This window comes from Miniopterus schreibersii (assembly GCF_964146895.1).
Source record: "Miniopterus schreibersii genome assembly, chromosome: 9".
In the NCBI taxonomy this organism is placed as follows: Eukaryota; Metazoa; Chordata; class Mammalia; order Chiroptera; family Miniopteridae; genus Miniopterus; species Miniopterus schreibersii.
The window spans coordinates 7,141,327-7,161,795 of NC_138118.1; the positions used below are offsets into that span (position 1 = coordinate 7,141,327).

A 20,469-nucleotide genomic window follows, 5' to 3' on the forward strand; every position below is an offset into this window, starting at 1 on the left:
CTTCAGTTAGAAAAGCAGGGACTCAGAGCAGCCTTCCAATAAAGGACCAGCACCGGGGACATCTGCCCTGCTGTCAGGAAGGCCGCGGGGAAGAAGGGAAAGGTTCCGATAGACATGAGGACACTCGGGGGACCGCGTGAGAGTCATGACCAACCTCGCGCGGACGGCGGGTGCACGTCTATGAACACTGCAGCCCCCCGTTTCCTCCATCCCCAGGTGAGCAAACTGAGGCAGGGAAGGAAAGCGAAGGAGTGTCCAGCTGAAGCGACAGTTCCGGCGCCAGGCCGGCAGCGGGCGAGGCTCCGAGAAGCGGGCCCCGGCGTCGGCTGCGCGAGGGCCGCCGGCGGCCCAGGCCCGCGGAGCCAGCAGGCCGGCAGCAGGCGACGCTGGGCTCCACCGCCCCCCGCGCTTGTTTGCTGCCGGCTCCGGGACCACATCTGGTGCAAGCCTTCGAGTTTCGACCCTTCAGTCCAGCTTTTCTTTGTTCTGTTCTGCTGCTCTTTTCGTTTGTTTGTTTTTTCGGGAGTACTCACCTTTCAAAATCCCATGCTTCAGTTACGCGGATTTCTACACACAAAGGATTGAGTTTCGGTAACGACAGAACGGTGGTTGTTCGGACAAGTTCATCCTCAGTTTTCCAAACCCGAAGTGTTTTAAGTGAAGCCTTTGGCCGACTAGTCTGCCCTGGCGTGGAGCAGGCTGCAGGATCCCGGGTCAGGGTTTGCGGCGCCAACAAGTGAACGGGGGGCCCCCTCAGGAAAGGTCCAGGTGAGGGAGTCTGTGGCCAGGTCCACTGGGACAGATGAGTATGAGGAGCTTTGTTTTGTTTCAAGGCGGAAGGTCCAGTTAAGAGGCATATGTACTCCGGTGTAAGGTCTATCAGCGTTGTTCAGAGGACTGTCTTTTGCGGGTAGCTTCCAAAAGGCAAAAGCAACTAACCGGCGATCTGTGGCCCTCACGTGGAACACCACCAAGCCACCCGGACAATAGCACAGGCCTGGAAGCAGGTCGGAAAGTCGTGCAAAGGTGTTCACAGTAGGTGTTAGACATTCGTGTGTCATAAGAACCTTAAGCACAGGCGCTGGAGTCCCCACCTGGTGGGAAAGTTCATGGTGTGTGTGACCAGGCCCTGAGAGTGAAACTAGGATATTGCTGCCTTAGGGAGGTGGTTCCCAAACCCTCTGGTCTCAGGACCCTCTGCATTCGAGTTTAATGAAGACCCCATGCTTTGTTTAGGTGGGTTATATCTACTCATATTTACTGCATTAGAAATGAAAATTTACTCACGTGTACAATATTTTGTAAAATATTTATTTTTCATTTGTTAAAAATAACAACGTACTTATGTTAACATAAATATTTTATGAAAAACAACTATATTCTCCAAAGGAAAAAAACGATATTTTCCAAAGCAAGAAAAAAAAATTAATGAAAAGAATGACATGATTTTATATTTCGTAACTCTGCTTAGTGTCTGGTTTAATAGAAGACAGCTAGATTCTCGTATCTGTCTCTGTACTCATGTGTGGTGACAGCACATAGCAAAGAGTCTCTAGAAAATGCCACTGTTTACTAAAGAGAGAACGAGAGTGAAAAAGACAAATAATATTATGAAGACAGATTTGACCTTGTAAACCCCAGGAAGAGTTTTAGGGCCTCCCATGGGTCCCCAAACTACATTTTGGAAATGTTGCACTAGAGTTAAGCCTTCAACAGCGTTCAACCATGAGTCTATTCATGGGAGTCTGGGTGAGAGAAGAAAGTAATAGATCGAAGAAAAATAATTGTGAATGTGAATGTGAATGTGAATGTGAATGTGAATGTGAATGTGAATGTGAATGTGAACATGAAAGACCAAAGAACATGCTAGAAGTCCTAACCCCTTGAAGGAGAGTCTGGACAGTCAAATAATGAAAGAAAAGCTGGTGAACAAAAGACAAAGCGAATGAGATTATGAATTCTGACCCCAGGGCAGAGGCTGTCTCTCCTGTGCTATATCTTAATACACTCATCTCTTCCTGGGTGATTTCTGGTCGATAGAAGAGTTAGATCCGTGTCAGTGAATCCAGCCATTAGTGGTAACAGCAAGGCTCTAAGATTATCTCATAAGTAAGATTAATTGTAATTTCCTGGAAGTACTTTTAATGCCTATAAATACAAGTACTTATCAAATCTGTAGTAAGAGTATCGGTAGTACCTATGGAAGTAATGGTTGAAACGTTTGGGAAGTTAAGTTTTTAACATTGATCATCTCATTTTTATTTTTCTATTATAGTAAAAGTAACCTATAATATTTCTAATTTAATTATTTTTGTTCCTGGAGTCAAAGTGTATAGGAGAACTACAATGGTAGCATTTTTCATATTTACAGTGATAGATAGGGTCCCTTTAGAGGCAATAATACCCCAGTTTGTACGATAGCAAATTCCTACATTCATAGCCATGGTATTTGGGAAAGTCTATAGGAAAATAAAGTGTGGTTTTTGCATTACTAATTAAATAATGTGCTATGATATTAATAACTATTGCTATAGCAGTTATTTGAGTGACAGGTATCACCAGCACTCTCAGTTATTGTATTATGTCCTGTACGTAGCCCAATGAACACATGTAAAGCAATAGTATTTATAGAGCCTAATGTGGTGTTATCCAAAGACACCAAAATCACCTGTGAAGTCTGTAGCAAGGTATATAAAATATCTATACTTTAACTGATGGGGCTATACAAGTTATAATTTTAAAAATAGCTGTTATATATTTTAGTTCCAGAACAAGTAGCTACAAAGCTAGTACTGGATACATCTTGAGATATATCTTAAATGTCTATGGTGCTGGGGGCAGCTATATCTATAAAAGCTAATGCTAATATTTGTGAAAATGTATGTAGCACAAGACCATGTATCTGTTCGTTGATTCTCCATATCTGTAATAGTTGTGTTAAAGAGATGTCTGCAGTAGTTATCCTACCTTGAGCAGTAATCAGGGACCTAGAGTAGTGTTTGTGGTATTTGTAGCGTAAGTCAATGCAGTAGTAGAAGCATCCGTTGGTGTCGTATCAGGAGTGATAGTATTTGAAGCATATATGGTAACATTTGTTGTAGCTGTGGTAGCATTAGCTGCAATCGGTAGAAAACTGGCTGTAGAATTTGTTGTTACAAGATAGTGAGCTGCTGTATCTGGAAGAGCAGGTGTTAACGTGTCTGAGGCTGCTGTGGTATCTGGAATAGGAACAGGTGCAGCATCACCTGGAACACTCCTGGAGCTCTTTGCGTCAGCGTGATTTACCGAACGCTCTGTACTCTTCACAGCATTGGTGCTGGGAAGAGCTGTCCCCGGAACGTGAGTGTTTGTAAGGACTGGATCAGAAGTAGTCGTTGAATTTGGAGTTTTTGTGCGGAAAATATCTGTAGTGATGGTGGTAGGATATGCCGTGGTGGCATTTCCAGTAGCTTTGGTAGTGGATTCAGTATCTGTAGTGTTCATGTGTGAGGGAGTGGCGAAGTCTTGAGGAGTAGTGACTATTGTATCCACAGTAGCTGGGCTGTGTGTAGTGGGAGTACTTATAATGTCAGTAACACTGGTTATTATATTGGTAATATGTGCATTGGTGGTGCTCGTGGATGTGGTATTTAAAGTATGAGTAGGGGTATCTGGTGGATAAGTAGTGGTGCTGATTCTGGTCAGTGCATTATCTGTGGTGCTGGTACCAGGGGTGCCTGCAGGAGGTGACGTTAACATGATCTGAGTAGTAGTTTGTTCAGAACTAGCATTTGTCGTCAAAGTAACTGTGGTGATGCCTGTGGTTGCTGTTGTGTTTCCTGCAGTGGTAATATTTAAGATATTTGTAGTAACTGAATCCATGCTAGTATTATCAGCCCCAGTATTTGTCAGAGAAGGAATAGCTGTAATTGGCACAGTAGTGCTAGGGCTAGTAGCATCAGTATCTGTTGGAGAAAGAGCAGTGGTATTAAGACCAGTAGTACCAGTGGTAGTATCAGTAGCACTTGTTGGGAAATAAGTGGTTATATTAGGAAAGGCGGCATTAGTGCTGGCAGTGGTAGTATTTGTAGGAAAATCGATAGTAGTATCAGAAACAGTAGTATTAGCTGTAACTTCATTAGCACTTGTTGGGAAAGAAGTGGTTGTATTAGGAAAGGCAGTGCTAGTACTAGCAGTGGTAGTATTTGTAGGAAAATCAGTAGTATTAGGAAGAGTAGTACCAGGTGTAACTTCAAGAGTACTTGTTGGGAAATAAGTGGTTATATTAGGAAAGGCAGCACTAGTGCTGGCAGTGGTAGTATTTGTAGGAAAATCGATAGTAGTATTAGGAACAGTAGTACTAGTTGTAACTTCAAGAGTACTTGGTGGGAAATAAGTGGTTGTGCCAGGAAAGGCAGTGCTAGTACTAGCAGTGGTAGTATTTGTAGGAAAATCAGTAGTATTAGGAAGAGTAGTATCAGGTGTAACTTCAAGAGTACTTGTTGGGAAATAAGCGGTGGTATTAGGAAAGGCAATGCTAGTGCTGGCAGTGGTAGTATTTGTAGGAAAATCGATAGTAGTATTAGGAACAGTAGTACTAGTTGTAAACTCAATAGTACTTGGTGGGAAATAGGTAGTTGTGCCAGGAAAGGCAATACTAGTGCTAGCAGTAGTAGTATTTGTAGGAAAATCAATAGTAGTATTAGGAAGAGTAGTATCAGGTGTCACTTCAAGAGTACTTGTTGGGAAGTAAGCGGTGGTATTAGGAAAGGCAGCACTAGTGCTGGCAGTGGTAGTTTCTGTAGTAGCAAAACTAGTGACAATAGACTCAGAAGGAGTAGCCTGGGTCGTAAATGTAGAATAGGAAGTTGACGAGAAGGTACTAGTCATAGGTGTAGTAGAAATGCCGGGACCATCATGACTCCAAGTGACCTCAGTTAAGTTTTTCAGCATGATAGTCTTGTCAGTCAATTGAATAGTTAGTGTCTGCCAGAAAAGAAGAGATAACATTGGTATTTTAGAACTTATTAAACATCACATTTAACTACAACAAAATGATGTATTCGTTCTTTCCCCAGAGAGTCATGGAAGGTTCCTTTTCCGGTCACACTGATTGCAGGCAGACGGATACGAGGTGATGTGCTTTGGGCATAACCTCTGTGCTGGTAAGGTTTCTTTCTACTTCATTTACTCAGAACCACACTGCTCACAAGTATTTGCATCTTTGATTAAAACCAATGTTCATAAAAATCTCTTTGTTTTTCCACTAGATTTTAACCTTCCCGAGGGCAGGCTGGTTTCAGGTTTTCACCGTCCCCAACACCTGGTATACTGCCTGGCACATAATAGTGTAGCGTGAGCCCTGATATTCGGGTTTCTTGTCTTTTTTGTAATACAGTTGCCTGTCTTAAGCGTCAATCCCCAGATCTGTCCATCTCCTGGAGGCTTCCACTTCCAGCCCATTGAGGCTCCTTTGTTTTCCAGATCTTGGTTGATTTCAATAACTGACCATTTGGGCCACTTTGTTTTCTCTTCTCATGCTTGAAATTCATCATGTTTTAAAGCCACCAATAAAGAGCGAAACCTGGAAGCCCTAGGCCCCACCCTCCACCCCTCAAAAATCTAACCCCTAGACTCTCGCCCATGCTCTCTCTCCCCCCTCTCTCTCTCTTTCTGCTGTGACGTTTCCAGGTGTGCTGTGACATTTCCAAGACTTGTAAGCTATAAGCCTGTATCTTTTCAAAGTTTCCTGAAGGTTATTGCTGAAGAACATCTTTTATTCATAATAAGAACTACAAGAGCTGGCCCAGTCACACCCTTGGTTATCGATAGGTTGAGACCAGCACAAAACAAAGGGACATCTGATATGCTACAAACTTTCCCAAAAAGAAAGTGTTCAAAGATCTTCTATATCAGTCTTAACGGGAAGTATTTACTTGAAAAGTGTGGTTTTGAACTCAATAGTTCAAGAAAAATGTTTTGAAATAAAGAACTAAATAATGCACAGTACAACATAGGGAATATAGTCAATAATATTCTAATAACTATGTATGTGGTCAGATGAGTGTGAGATTTATTGGAATGATCACTTATTAACTCATATAATGTCCAATCACTAGGGTGTATGTACTAAGATAATATAATAAAGTATTTGCACTGTAATTGAAAATATAAAATTATTTTAAAAATCAGTTCTCAGTATTTAAAAAGTAAATAATAAAAAAAATAAATAAAAGAGACTAGAGAAAGAGGGTCTGTTTGACTGTTTGTTAAGAGGGTCACTGACCAAAATTCAAATACCAGCATGGTAATCTTTCACCTTTTAGAAAACAGAACTATACTTATCCACTTTCACTTCTCTAAACCACCCCCTATGAGTTACTGAATCCATATTTATGATAGATCCAGTGTTCAAAAGTGGGATACTTTTCCCTCTGCTGTTACTCTTGATAACTCTACTTGTAACTTGTCTTCAATTAGTTGGCTCTGGCTGCTAACCAAATAATTTATTTCACATCACAGGTGGGATATATTCATTTTTATGATTACTACAGTTTACTGCCAATTTTCACCAACCTATAAGATCTATTGATCTGACCAAGGGTGTGAGTAATTTCACGAAGAAGGGGGAAAATCTCCAACAACAATTTTAGAGGCTCACTCTTTCCTTTGTTTGAGACTCTGCCACAGACATAAGTTTTGTTACCCCAGCCTGGGAGACCAACCTTAACACACAGCATAGTTTCTTTGAGAAACACACAGAAACAACTTCATCACACCACTGATAATGTTCCCTTGATTACACTGGGGAGGACCACTAATATTTTATATTTTACAATATAATTCAACACTCACAACTTTTCAGGAATAGATCTATTGCACATATCTATAACCTTTCAAATATAAGTAAATGTAACAATGATAACTTTGCAGAATAAAATTAACTTATAACAACGTTCTTTTGAGACATACCTGATTGTAGGGGTCACTCTGGAAATTTACTGTTGTGAATTTCATGTTGTCATAGGTGATATTGACTTGTGTCACATGAGTAGAGTGGATCCCCCAGATTTTAATATATCCAACTCTCAGTGAATTTGACTCACTCAAATCACTATCATGTACGGTCTGGATTTGCAATGTGTTCTGTAAAGAATGTATAAAGGTAAAGAATACATAATACATTTGTTTATTGACTATATTACACATTAAAATGTTAAGAAGCCTCAAATTACTACTGTTGTACTGGTTTGCTGTTTCATTCTTAATTAAACACTTCATGAAGTCATTCTTTCTGAGTACCAGCTACAGTAAATTTGACGATACCAAATATTAATGTAGCTATCACATTGGATAGTGCGGCTCTAAGAAGTTCTATCCTGGGTACCGTGTTTTAAGGTAAGTCTATACTAATTGTAGTCCAAAACAGAATAATCGTATCTGAAAACTAGTTTAAGCACAAAACAGAGGAAGTTAGCCTGGAGGGTATAATTCCAAGAGGACAGAAAGGATATACGACAGACATCGTCAAATGCTCAAAAAACTATTATGTATAAAAGACAATAAAACACAATAGGTTTGTGTTATACTATTCTTTAGCTCAAATCAATGGGGGAAAAATTAGAGAAGCACATTCCAGGTTTGACATGAAATGATCTTCCTACTATAATTAGAACTGTGTAGGTTATCCATGGAATCATTCAACATGCATGGTAGATTGATTGAATCACTATGTCCAGTTATTCACCCCTCTTTATCCATACCCTTTTCCATGCAATTTTGCAATGCCCTCCTGCCCTGGTGCTGGATGGGGCATTCTATCCCACCTTTGTGTCTAGGCTTGGCCATGTGACTTCGCCTTACTAATGGGATATGGGTCACCTTGACACAAGTGAAGATTTTAAAAAGTACTTAGGCATTTCCACTTCTGTGTTTCCCCTTTTCTATAATCATGAAAAGGTCATGCCCAGACTTGCCCATAAGGCCATCTTAGATTGCCCAAGAGCCAGATGACCCCCAGATATGTGAGTGCACACAGCCAGGACCATCCAAGCAGCCTAACATTCCCAAGACTGATTGCAGATGTAAATGAGCCAGCCAAGATCAGCCAAGTCCAGCCCAGATCAACTGGACACTGCAAACTCATGAGCTAAATAAGTATTTATTGTCACATGCTGCTTAAGTTTTGGGGTTGTTTGTTGTGTGCATCATTGTTGTACAATGGAGAGATGATGTAGCATTTATCCTTCACATTTTTATCAGCCAGAAAAAGCTGGCTCAATCCCAGAAAACATGTTATACATTTAAGGACTTATTTCTCCCCCAGCATTATATGAATTACAAGTTTCTTTTTACAGAGCAATGGTATGTTGGGTAATTATCAAAATAAGGACTGTTTCTTCCTTATTTTATTGTCAATAGACCTGATCTCTAAAGGAAGAAAGGTCTTCTGATTAAGATGAGGGATATTATATCTGTACAGTTAATGAGTAATATTTAATCTGCAGCTAACTGGAAGACAGTTTATAAAATTCAATTCAAAATGTCTTACCTGAGCTGCTGTAAAATTTGCCAAAAAATAGTTTCCATTTTCATAGGTACCTGCAAGCAAGAAAAAGGAACACACAACTACTCATTACTTCGGCTGTAGCAGATAATCTTACATAGTCAGAAAATGTCTCAGTGGGATCACAAATACTGATCAGGATAATCCTGACTTCTCTGAGGAGCACTAAAGACAGGCACTACGGGAGTATTTCACTCCAGGTTAGCGTGGGGATGTGCATATGGAAGAGAGTGTTTTGAGGTAAGGGTCAGGAGGTTGCAAAGACCAGAGAACCTGGGTTGAACTAAGCTCTTCTCTCATAGCTGAAGAAGTGTGAAAGCTACTGATTGGTTATTTCTGTGCCAACACAGCAAGCACATGGCCATGAGAGCTCACATGGTTATGATGATACAGGCTCAAAGCAGAGGAGTGTATTAGGGATTTAGGCTCTCAAGTCATATCGACATGGGCTCAAATCCCAACGCTTGCACTTCGTAGTTGTGCAAACTCCGGCAAGTCACTTAACACTTTATCACCCATAAAATGGAGATAAAAATAGGACTAGTTCATGGCAGTAGAGTACATAACATGCTACTTGTGCACAACAAGTGCTCAAACTTTGTTGTTCAATATCGTCATTGAAGTCCTCGTCATCCTCATCTTTATTATTCTGTCTCTGCTCTTAGCTCACCCTTCCACAGCACTCTGCACCCCCAAGCCCTTCTGCCTGTCCAGGACTTACCCCATCAGTTCTTTCCCGTAGCCTCCCTGCTCTTCCACGCTCCAGTTAAGCTCCAGAGCACTCCGTTCTGACAAATCCTTGACTTGATTCTCTCTGTATCAAGCTACCATGTCTCCTTTCTACTGCCATGTGTCTCAAAAAAGCTAGCCTCTGCTTGTTATGTCTGTGTACTCACCTCCTACACTTGTGATGATGTCTGTGTACATCTCGTACCCTTCAGCTCTTATTTCCTTTTTTCACTGAATTGGATCCTTTCAAAGTCACCAGTGACGTGGTATATTAAACCTAAGCATCTCTTCACAATATTCAGGATTTTGAGATCTCTTTCTTGCCCACACATCTTGAAATATCCCCAGATGATGTCTACTCTACTCTCTCATCATGTGGCTTCCAAGCCTCCTGTTTCTTAGAAGTCAGTTTCATTTCATATTCTTGTCTCGGCCCCTGCCAACATCCCATTTCTTACCATTATTACAACATATTCTTTCTGAACCAACAAAGACTCTTCTTTGTTTTGTAAATTACCTCCACTTTTGTGGAAACAATCAATCATAAAACCCTATGTTTAAGTTTAGTCTTGGCTAGAAAATGTAACCTAAGCAAATATTATAGCCTCTTTTAGCAGTTTTAAAGAATTTTCAAAGAATGGGGTTATGTTAATATGGGTGATTTAACACGATCCTTGAACTAGCTATTAAATCTCCTTACGTAAGTAAGGGAAAGTTTAACAAATAGTTACAAACCTGTTAACAGAAAATTTCAATCAAATGTGTACTTACACTGTATCTTGGTACTTCAAATTTATATTTATAAGTCTGTTTGGTGAAGCAGAGTTTCTCTATAGAAGTTAAAAAGTTTAAAACTTGCAGGGACTATTGATTTTTAACCTTGAGACTAAAACATATTTGTTGAAATAACCTAAAATTTTATAGAAAATTGGTTTTTCTCTTAAATGTTTGAAATATATTGCCTTTAGGGGGCTGATTTTACACCCTAACTGTGTGTTATTAACCCACTATGACATCAGTCGTCCAGTCCTAATCAGCTCGAGCTGTATAAAAAGACTACAGATTCCCAAAACACACCGGCTTCAACTAGGGGTGTTTTTTCTGGGGGAACATTTGGCGATATTTAGAGATACATTTGGTTGTTACATCTCAGGGTTGAGGGGAGTGCTTTGGCATCTAGTGGGGGTGCTGCTAAACATATAGTAAGTAACAGCCCAGCCACCACCACCACCAATGAATTATCTAGCTTAAAATGTCAATACTATTGAGGCTGAGGAAACCTGCTTTTAAAAGAGCATTTCCTTGACAAAGAAGAAGAAGGTTGGAGGACTCTTGCTTCCTGATTTCAAAACTTACTTCAAAGTAACCATCTCAAGACAGAGTGGTACTGGCATAAGAATGAATGAAAAAAAGACATATATATATATTAATGTGAAGGTTTTTTCTGTGTCCTCAATTATGTATATATACCTTCACATTTAAAGTCAATTGATTTTCAACAAGAGAACTAAAATAAATCAGTGGTAAAAGAATAATCTTTTCACAGAAAGACCGGGACAACTGGATATCCATCCACATGCTAAGAACAAAGTTGGATCCCTCTACCTCATACTACATACAAAAATTAATACCATATGGTTCAAAGGCCTAAATATAAGAACTTAGCCTATGAAACTCTCAGAAAAAAAGCAAGGGTAAATTTTTATGACCTTAGATTTAGCAATTGTTTTTTTCGTATAACTCACAAAGCACAAGCAACACCGTTACTTTATTAACAGTAGCAGAAATGAGATTTTCAGCTTATGCCAACTATATCCTGAGCCTCCAGGGTGTGGTGACCCTGAATGCTGTGCGGGGACCTGGAAAGTTCGACTCACCAATGCTGTGTCCATCATCCCAGAACATCTGACCTTCAGCTCTCCCATTGTCATCCAAGGCAACGGTCAATCCCATCAAGTTTTGTCGACTATGGAAAAAAAAATTATTTTTCTCTAAATGAAGGCCAGCTTCTATTTGAAAATATTATTTATCCAGAACAAAAAAGGTAATATATTAAAAATGCACATATAGCTCTAAAAATAGGCAATATGAGACAAAATACAAGATAATTAAAAGCTAATAGGAAAAATATTTAAAACTTAATAAACATTTGGTAAAACAAATACACATCCTTTATTTATATACATATTATAAGTAATATGATAAGAAACTACCTTTAGCTTATCATATTACTTCTTTATAGAAAGAAGACACTCTCCCCCCAAAAAAACAACAACACACGCACCCTTCAGTAGCTTCCAGAATGCTACAGAATAAAATGTGACATGTAGGTTCTCCTTAATGTGACATGGATGTATGTATGCATGTATACACATATGTATATATACATAATCTCTCCTGGGTCAATCAAAGCTGAATGGGGAATGGGCACTAAATCCCTGGGTAGCCATCACAAGTCAAAGAGCTCATCAATATTTCCCAAATTTTTAATAGTATAGAAAGAGGTACACACGGCTTCCCCAGGAAAGCTTTTGCCCGGACCTGTGACACAGGGCTGTAGATAAATGATGTCTCCAAGCCTGACTTCATGAACTCCCCCTGCCCAGGTCCCATTTGGAAGAAGCAAGGCAGTGACCGGCCTGTGACTCGGCCAGTGTCCCCGCAGAGCCCCCGTTGAGGTGGGCAGCCCCGTGAGGCCGCCTCTCCCCCTGACCTGGAGCGAGTGTTCCCCGCCGCCTCCTGCCAGGGCAAGACGCAGCCTCCTCTGACGTGAACGTTGATGTGGTCAAGGGGGGCCTCCAGGGTTCTCCACTCGCCCGCCGACGTGTTGCCCGATTCCTAGAACGGAGAACGCAGGCAAGGACGGGTGGCAGAGATGACATGAAGGCATGCTTTACAAGGCCCTCCTTCTCCAGGGGGTGTGCCGGAAAGCCGGCAGGCTGCTGCACATCAAAAGGCAAATCTCCAATTTGCAGCTTTGGTGAAAACCCGGGAAAGCTAGCCTTTCCTCTCCATTCTCCAGAAAAGGTGGGGGCGGGGAAGGACTCAATGTGATATGGCATCAGATTTTACCCAGTTATGCTTTTAGGGATACTTTTTTTAAATTGATTTTTTTTTTAATTTATTTTTTTTTACAGAGAGAGGAAAGGAGAGGGAGAGAGAAAGAAACAGCGATGTGAGAGGGGAGCATTGATCAGCCGCCTCCCACATGCCCCCTCCCAGGGATCAAGCCCGAAACCCAGGCCTGTGCACCGACCAGGAATCGAATTGGCAACCTTTCGGTGCACAGAATGATCCTCAACCAACTAAGCCACACCGGCCAGGGCCTTTTGTGGGTATTTTTATTTTAAAAAACCTTTCAGGACTAAAAGGTTGAAAATGACTGCCTTATAAAATAGGTGCCTGGAAGTCGGGAGAAAACTCCAGCCACCTCTCCAGCCTGCATGGACCAACCTGGTTCTTCACAAAATATGATAGTTCTTACCGTGCTATAGTCATACCAGCGGGCTCTGGGAAAATAGGCACGGACCTCGAAAGTGTTCTGAAACAGAAAATCAACAGGCCATTAGGAATAGCTCAGCAATGTCATCTTAATTTCTAAAATTCTGTAGAATTGACATAAAAATGGGATTTTCATTAATGATCTTAAGAGTTTGGGTGATTATATTAAGAAAGATCCTGGCAAATTCAAACACACACAAAAATAATTTTTTTTAAAAAAAGGTCAACTTTATAAGGACGTAAGGCGACAAGACATTAAAACAAGAAATCAATTGAGGTTGTTAAGTTTTCATTAACAGAGACCTCAAAAAAAGAAAAAGATTTCCCTGAAATATTCTAGAAGTACCAAGCTGGGCGAGAGGATTTTTCAAATGCCCTTCCTGCTCCACAGGTAACGTGATCGGAGGGTCTGTGACCTGTGATGGGAACTCACACTTGTCAGCACGGGGCTGATTAAGACGGCAGGGCCCAGCATGAACTGATGGTCTATATCCCACGTGGTGTTGTCCTCTCTAAACCTTAAAAAATAGGCATAAAAAAGGTCTTCTCAGACTGTTACGGCCGTCGCCGAGGGTGAGCATGGACACGCCCAGGCCCGCCGGGGAAGCGCCGTACTCACTCGTGGAGGAGGGGCCGGACCACGGTGGCGCCCTCGACGTGAGCCCGGTGCATGAGGGTGTAGAGGTAGGGCAGCAGGGTGTATCTGGTCCGCAGGACTTTCCTTGCGTACATCTGAAAGGTTGTGTTCCAGGCCACGGGATCCTGTCTCTGAGAAGATAAAGGAGCGCACGGCAGATCACCTCTTGTTGACCCTATCCTAGTGGTATCAGGAAAGTTCCAGAAGGCGCATGTCCCCTAGGTAGGTTACACACCATATCTCCTTTCATTTCCAGCCCACCCTTCCCCCACCCCCACCCACCGCCTTCCTAAGCTTGAGTATCTTGCCTTTTCCACTTTTCCCCCGACTCCTCAGTCCCCTGCTCAGGTCTAGTCTTGACCCTGCACATGTGTAGAGAAATGGGTCTCTATGAGGCGCTAATCTGTCTTGGATGGATTTGAGCAAAACACATACTCTTCTTAAGAGCACAGGAAGCTTCTTTTATTTCAGCCCCATAGGGCACCATCAGCAATCCCACCAACAGATGAGAAAAAACATAGTCTCAGAAATCGTTGGTAATTATGGGTTTTTGAACTCTATGGGTTTTCTTAAGAAATGGAGGGTCTGTTGGTTTTTGATGAGTTTTCTCAACAAGTAATTATGACCCCTTTGGGCATTCAAAGAGAGTTGTGATTTGAGGACACAAAACACCTGCGACATAAACCACTGCCTCACCCTTGTCCCCATGGTGTTGTGGTTCCTGGAAAATGGATAAAAGGCCCCCAGTTGCGTCCAGCGAAGACACATCTCATATTCAGCATCTCCAAGGAACCCGCAGATATTTGCTCCTGTCTGAGAAGATGTGAAGTCATCGGATGAGGTGGGACTTCGGTGTGTCGCAGACACACTGAATCTGGGTGATTAGTAATGGCCCCGAGATCACTTACATAAGATATTCCAAAGAGACTGAACTCCATCATGCCTGCAATGAGAAGACACAGCTGTGTTGGACTAAGCAGCCCTTTGGGAGAGTAGGTTTGCCCCGTCTCCTCTGTACCCCATTTGAAATCCATGGGCCAGTCATGATGAACAAATAAAAAGATGGGTATAGATTAAAACTCACACCCATAGAGAACTCAGCACCTGTTGGTTACACTGCCCACATGCATGTTGATTAGATACGACCAATACAGACGAAGGGCACCCCCCCAGGCCCCTCCCCACCAGCGGAGCCCCTGGGACAAGCCACGCACCAATGATCGACTTCCTCAGCTGGTCCCACGAGGCTGTGTTGTCTCCCAGCCAGTGCCCCCCCCAGCGGCCGGAAGAGGGGAACGTGGAGCGGGTGATGACGATCCCTCGCTCTCCTGTCACCTCCTGCACGGCTCTGGTGGGAGGGGAACAGGGAGATGAAATGAAGGTGAATTTGAGGATGGACATCCATGGAACTTCATTTAGGAGCATAGCTTCAGACTGGAGCAGAAGGTGGCAATTTTAGCCAGAGAGCTTCTTCCCTGAAAGCATCTGCTATTTAAAAGTGATGTTAATCCCCAGCCGGACATGGCTTAGTGGCTGAGCCTCAACCTATGAGCCAGGAGATCAGGGTTCGATTCCCGGTCAGGGCACATGCCCGGGTTGCAGGCTTGATCCCTGGTGATAGGTGTGCAGGAGGCAGCCGATCAATGACTCTCATCACTGATGTTTCTATCTCTCCCTCTCCCTTCCTCTCTCTGAAATCAATAAAGAAATATTTTTTTAAAAAGTTTACTCCAGGGACTGAGCTCAACATCAGATGTGAGCTAGAAGAAGAAAGAATCAGAAGATCGGTCAACAGATATGATCCAGTCTGAATAGCAAAAAGAAGAAAGAATGAAGGAAAGGGAACAGAATTACAGAGACCACCAACTGTACCAACATATATATAATTGGAGACTTAGAAAGAGAGAGAGAAGAGGGTAGAAAATTATTTTTAAAATAATGGTCAGAAACTTGTACACTGAAAGCTATAAACATTGCTGAAAGAAAATTAAATGAGATCTAAAGAAATGGAATGACACCCCATGTTAATGGATCAGAAGACTTACGATTATTAAGACCGCGATGATAGTCATCAAACAGCTCTACAGATTCAATGCAGTCCCCACCAACATTCCTGTTTCTGTTCTGCAGAAATTGACCCACTAATCCTAAAATTCATATTGAGTGCAAGGGACCCAGGAGAACCAAAACAGTCTTGAAAAAGAATGTGAAAGGCCACATATTGTATGACTCCATTTATATGAAGTGTCCAGATTAAGCAATCCATGTGGGCGGAAAGTAGACCAGTGGTTGCTGGGGCTCAGGAGGAGGGGACAAAGGTGGGGAATGACTGCTAATTGGTATAGAGTTTCCTTTTCAGATGACAAAAATGTTCTAAGATTTTTATTGTAGTTATTGCTGTACAACTCTATGGATATACTAAACACAGCTTAACTGCTCACCTTATTTTTTTAATGAAGTATATTTGACATATACCATTGTGTAAATTTAAGGTGCACAACCTGTTAATTTGATACATTTATATATCGTAGTAAGATTGGCATTGTAGCAATAATTAGCACCTGCTCACTTAATTTTTAATTGAATTTATTGGGGTGACATTGGTTAATAAAATTACATAGGTTTCAGGTGTACAATTCTAAAATACATCATCTGTATAGCGAATTGTGTGTTCACTATCCCAAGTCAAGTCTCCTTCCATCACCATTTATCCCCCCTTTACTCTCTTCTACCTCCCCCCACCCCTCTTTCCCTGTGGTAATCACCATCTGTTGTTTGTGTCTATGAGTTTTGGGGGTTTTTTGCTTAATCTCTTCACCCAGCCCCCAACCACCCTCCCCTCTGACAGCTGTCAGTCTGTTCTCTGTATCTAGGAGTCTGTTGGCTATTTTGTTTGCTAGTTTATTTCGTTCATTAGATTCCACATATAAGTGAAATCACATGAATACCTACTTACTTTAAATAGGTGAATTTAGCAACCTATTTGGTAAATACAACTCAGGGGTGGTGCTGTTGCCTGGAAAACCACTCCTGATATTTTGACATTCATCTATTTGACTTGCACCATGTAGATACAAGCACAGTCTATAGATAACAGGACAAAAGCAGCAGTGTGGAAATGAGCCTTGCTGCCCAGGACTAAGCACACTCACTCGTAGGTGGGTCTGGTCTGGGACCACCCATACAGGCTGTGCACGTCGTAGTGGCGCACCCGGGAGCCGTCGGGCAGGATCTGCTCACTCTCCATGCACAGGGTCTTGCTGCTCAGACCCCTGTCCCTGGACTCCAGATCTGAGAGGAAATGCTGAGTTATGTTCTGAACAACTTCATCTGCACATTCACTAGAAAGGCCTATCATCTTGGCATCACGATTTCAATCAACAACTTTGTTACCAGTAACAGCTCCAATTTCAAAAATTTATTTTGTCTACAAAAAAAAAAACACAACACCACCTCAGTGTCCTACGGCCTTGTAACTAATGAAGGACAAGGACAGGGAATGGAGCTGGTGGAGGCAGGCTTCTTTCTGCTCCAACTCCGGCATTTATAGAGGACGGCCATCGTCCCTTTATCAGGGCCACACACTCCTTTGTTGTTATGACTGTCTCCCACAGGAGGGTAATGTTCTCCAGGGGATAGATCTTCTTTCGATCAACTTTGTAATCATGTTGCTAAATCATTCTGATTTGTCAGTACTTGCCTGATACACAAATATTAAATTAAGGGAGGAAGGAGAAAAATACACAAATATTAAATTAAGGGAGGAAGGAGAAAAATACACAAATATTAAATTAAGGGAGGAAGGAGAAAATTAAGAAAGGAGGGAGGAAAGGAGGGAGGAAAGGAGGGAGGGAGGGAGGGAGGGAGGGAGGGAGGGAGGGAGGGAAGGAGGGAAGGAGGGAAGGAGGGAAGGAGGGAATCACTGAACAATAAGAAGCAAAGCAGTGACCTAGAAATTAAAACACATGGATTCCAGATTTCATCCCACAAATTACTGGTGCTTTTAGGAAGGTGAGTTACTTTCTGCCCATGTTTCTTGAAGGTGAGAGAGTTCACCTTCCTGAGATGCCTTTAATCCCCAGGTCCTGTGATTCTCTATTTCTGTTTGTATCACAAGACAACCAGGGAGTGTCCCTCGTGAAGTGTCTGTGAACGCAGGCAGAAAGAGTGCAGAACTAGATGTTCATTCTCTAATCAAGAGAGTGTGTGCATTGCATGAGCATGCACGTGCGTGTGTATGTGCGTATGTGCGTGTTCGTGTGCATGCACGTGTGTGTGCATGTGCATGTGTGCATGCGCGTGTTCATGTGCAGGCACGTGTGTGCATGTTCCTGTGCATGCACATGTGTGTGTGTGTGCATGCATGCATGCATGTGTTCATGTGCATGCACGTGCATGTGCATGCGTGTAGGGGGTTATTCAAAGTTTTAGCAATCAGCTCATAGTCACCGACGTAACCAGGTGCCCCACACATCGCTTGGTGTCTTTCATCTCACATCAAGGCACTATTTCTAGGCTTGGTCTATAATTTATCCATTTGCACTTTTCAAGGTTATTCTATGTGGGGTTTTGGATCATGCTTAAGAGCGCTTTCTCTCTCCAAAACGAGGCTTCACTCTGCCAACACGGGGCAAACTTGCAGGGCTTCTGAGTAGGGAAGTAATATAGCGAGCTCTACGTACATGGCATATAAGGCGGCTTATTGAGAGTGTCATCGCGGCAGCCCTGGACAGATCCATCCACAGAGTTTGATGGCTCATTCTTACTCTGAAACAAATCAGCAAAAAAAAAGCTCCTGTGATGTCAGAGGCCGTGTGGCCTTGGCGTGGGAGAACCCGGACCTCGTGGAGACAGAAGGGTCTTATCTAGACTGGTCGCTTCATGGGCTCTGGCTCACCTCAGGCATCGACCCAAAGGGACTCTTAAGAATTCACGTGGGTTTAAGCAGCGTGTTGAGCGCCCCGTTTAGTTTGCGTTGCTCAGCTTGTGCGGGGTGTTTCATAGTGGCGAGCATACTGAGAGTACACTGGATCTACGGCCTAAGAGCGCCTCCTCTTTTAGTGCAGCAGCTGGACTAATCCAGACATCGGCCTAGTCCCAGCACAAGGGGCAGGGCCTCACTTTCTGCGGTGGATGCGGCTCTGAAAAGCTGCAGGTAACTCGGAAACGAGTCTGGGTCAGTAATACTTGCAGAGGTTTATTGCCCGAATGCAAGAAATGGTGATTCCTGGGGTGAAGGTCTCTACCTGCTCTATCCATGGAAAGTGAAAATCTTGAATGTTGGACTATCTTAAATAGGACACACTCAGAGACAAGGCAAGTATCTTGGAAACTGGTGGCTATTCTGAGTTATTCAGCCACAGCTTTCCCTCCAGGGGAACAAACAGCCCAGAGTTATCCATGTCTCCATTCCTCAGAGCTCCCCACACCCCTTCACTGTGTGCTTTGCCTGTTTGGGTCCATCTGTGCCCCTTTGTGTTCTGCTCTGTGCCTATCTATCCTGCAGGGGAGTGACCAGGGAAGTCCTAGTGTTGCCAGTGGGCTTAGAGCTTTGTCTCTGGGGGAATCATAGGCTCCTTGCAGCCTGGTCTAGGCCCAGGGAGCCCTTCAGAGCCGGCCTAGAATATGCTCAGATTTTAGGCCACTGGGCAGTAGGGAAGGAAACTGGGATGCTGCTGTGCTTCCCATCCCTAGGGAAACACAAATAGAAAAGCCCCTGGATACATGTCCCAGAGACATCTCAGGAGGCCCTGCTCTTACACCCAACTGGTATGTGGAACAAATATCTGAACAGGCCTCTGAAGCCATTCCCTTGGAGGAGTCTCTGCCAGCACTGTAGTGAGCATCGATCATCTTGGACTCAGGCCTTCCTTGCCCCCAGGCCTGCCCTATATCACAGGACAGGCCCCCAGGATCCCTTACTGTTGGCTTCTGGGTAGGTCTGGCCAATGGGAGGCTGTGGCAAGAGGCTGGAGGGTGGGAGATAAGAGAAGCCAGGGTGTTTGGTGCCTTTCTCTCTGGCATCGTCTCCAGTGGGGGCACATCTCCGCCTCAGTCTCCAAATTCCTCCGGATGACACGTCCCTGGGCAGACCTGCAACTCCCTCTGCCTCTCCTGGTGGCCCCAGCACCTCCATTCTGCTCTGGCATCCCTCTCTTTCGCTCCTCCAGCCCTAGCTGCCTGCTTTGCTGGGCTCTGAATTGCCTCCCCACGCTTGTACGGCTAGCATTTCCAAGGAAAGCCCAGTAGGGATGCACTTACGAGGCACAGTCCGTCGAACTTCAAGCTCTTCGTTGGCTCCCGGGGGTTGGCGTAGAGCTCCTTTATCTCCTTCTTCCACCAGGCGGCCGTGCCATTGCGCAGGAAGTCAGGGTGCGCGACCCGCGCTCCGAACAGCTGCAAGAGTAACGCAGACTCTCAGGCTGCGTCTCAGCCTGGCCGGGGGGGGGGGGGCCCACAAAGCAAGGCGAGCACGTGCCTGTGCAAGGTGCTGCCCCCTCAGCGTGAGACCTGACCCGCGCCTGCCACTGCCAATGCTGCCGCATGGACTTTACCGTGGACACAAGAGATCAGGGAAGGCTGGTTTAACCCTTTATTTTCCTAGAAGGTTAGATACTCTTAAGTCCCTTTTAAATAGGGGATTCATTTTATTTTATTTTTTTTTAACATGTTTTTTATTGGTTTCAGAGAGAGGAAGGGAGAGGGAGAGAGAGAAACATCAATGATGAGAGTCATTGATCAGCTGCCTCCTGCACGCCCCCTGCTGGGGATCGAGCCCGCAACCCGGGCCTGTGCCCTGACCGGGAATCGAACCATGACCTCCTGGTTCATAGGTTGACACTCAACCACTGAGCCACACCAGCCGGGCAGAGATTCATTTTATGACTGGACATTTAATCATATGAATTGGTAAATTAACTGTCAGCGTCTGAACTATGCAACTTTAGAGCTACGAGTGCTTTTCCTACACTGGTTGAATGAAGGAGACTAGACATCCAGGGAAAAGTGAGCTACAGAGTGGGTGGGATGCTGGATGCTCAAGCTGATGTGACATCAA

At 43.4% G+C, this 20,469-nt stretch overlaps 1 protein-coding gene across 1 annotated transcript in view; it reads right to left on the reverse strand.

Moving 5' to 3' along the window:
- Nucleotides 1–3,191: 3,191 nt before the first annotated feature.
- Nucleotides 3,192–20,469, reverse strand: part of MGAM2 (maltase-glucoamylase 2 (putative)) — a gene marked incomplete at both ends in the record, with an annotated part of 64,872 nt that continues 47,594 nt past the window's right edge. The window contains 17 exon segments of the mRNA XM_081147722.1: nucleotides 3,192–3,218; nucleotides 3,853–4,003; nucleotides 4,853–4,965; nucleotides 6,952–7,125; nucleotides 8,531–8,580; nucleotides 11,152–11,240; nucleotides 11,988–12,112; nucleotides 12,759–12,815; nucleotides 13,209–13,293; nucleotides 13,395–13,543; nucleotides 14,109–14,225; nucleotides 14,321–14,355; nucleotides 14,627–14,760; nucleotides 16,565–16,703; nucleotides 18,095–18,179; nucleotides 19,674–19,829; nucleotides 19,831–19,872. Of these exon segments, the coding sequence (XP_081003848.1) occupies nucleotides 3,192–3,218; nucleotides 3,853–4,003; nucleotides 4,853–4,965; nucleotides 6,952–7,125; nucleotides 8,531–8,580; nucleotides 11,152–11,240; nucleotides 11,988–12,112; nucleotides 12,759–12,815; nucleotides 13,209–13,293; nucleotides 13,395–13,543; nucleotides 14,109–14,225; nucleotides 14,321–14,355; nucleotides 14,627–14,760; nucleotides 16,565–16,703; nucleotides 18,095–18,179; nucleotides 19,674–19,829; nucleotides 19,831–19,872 (1,728 nt within the window).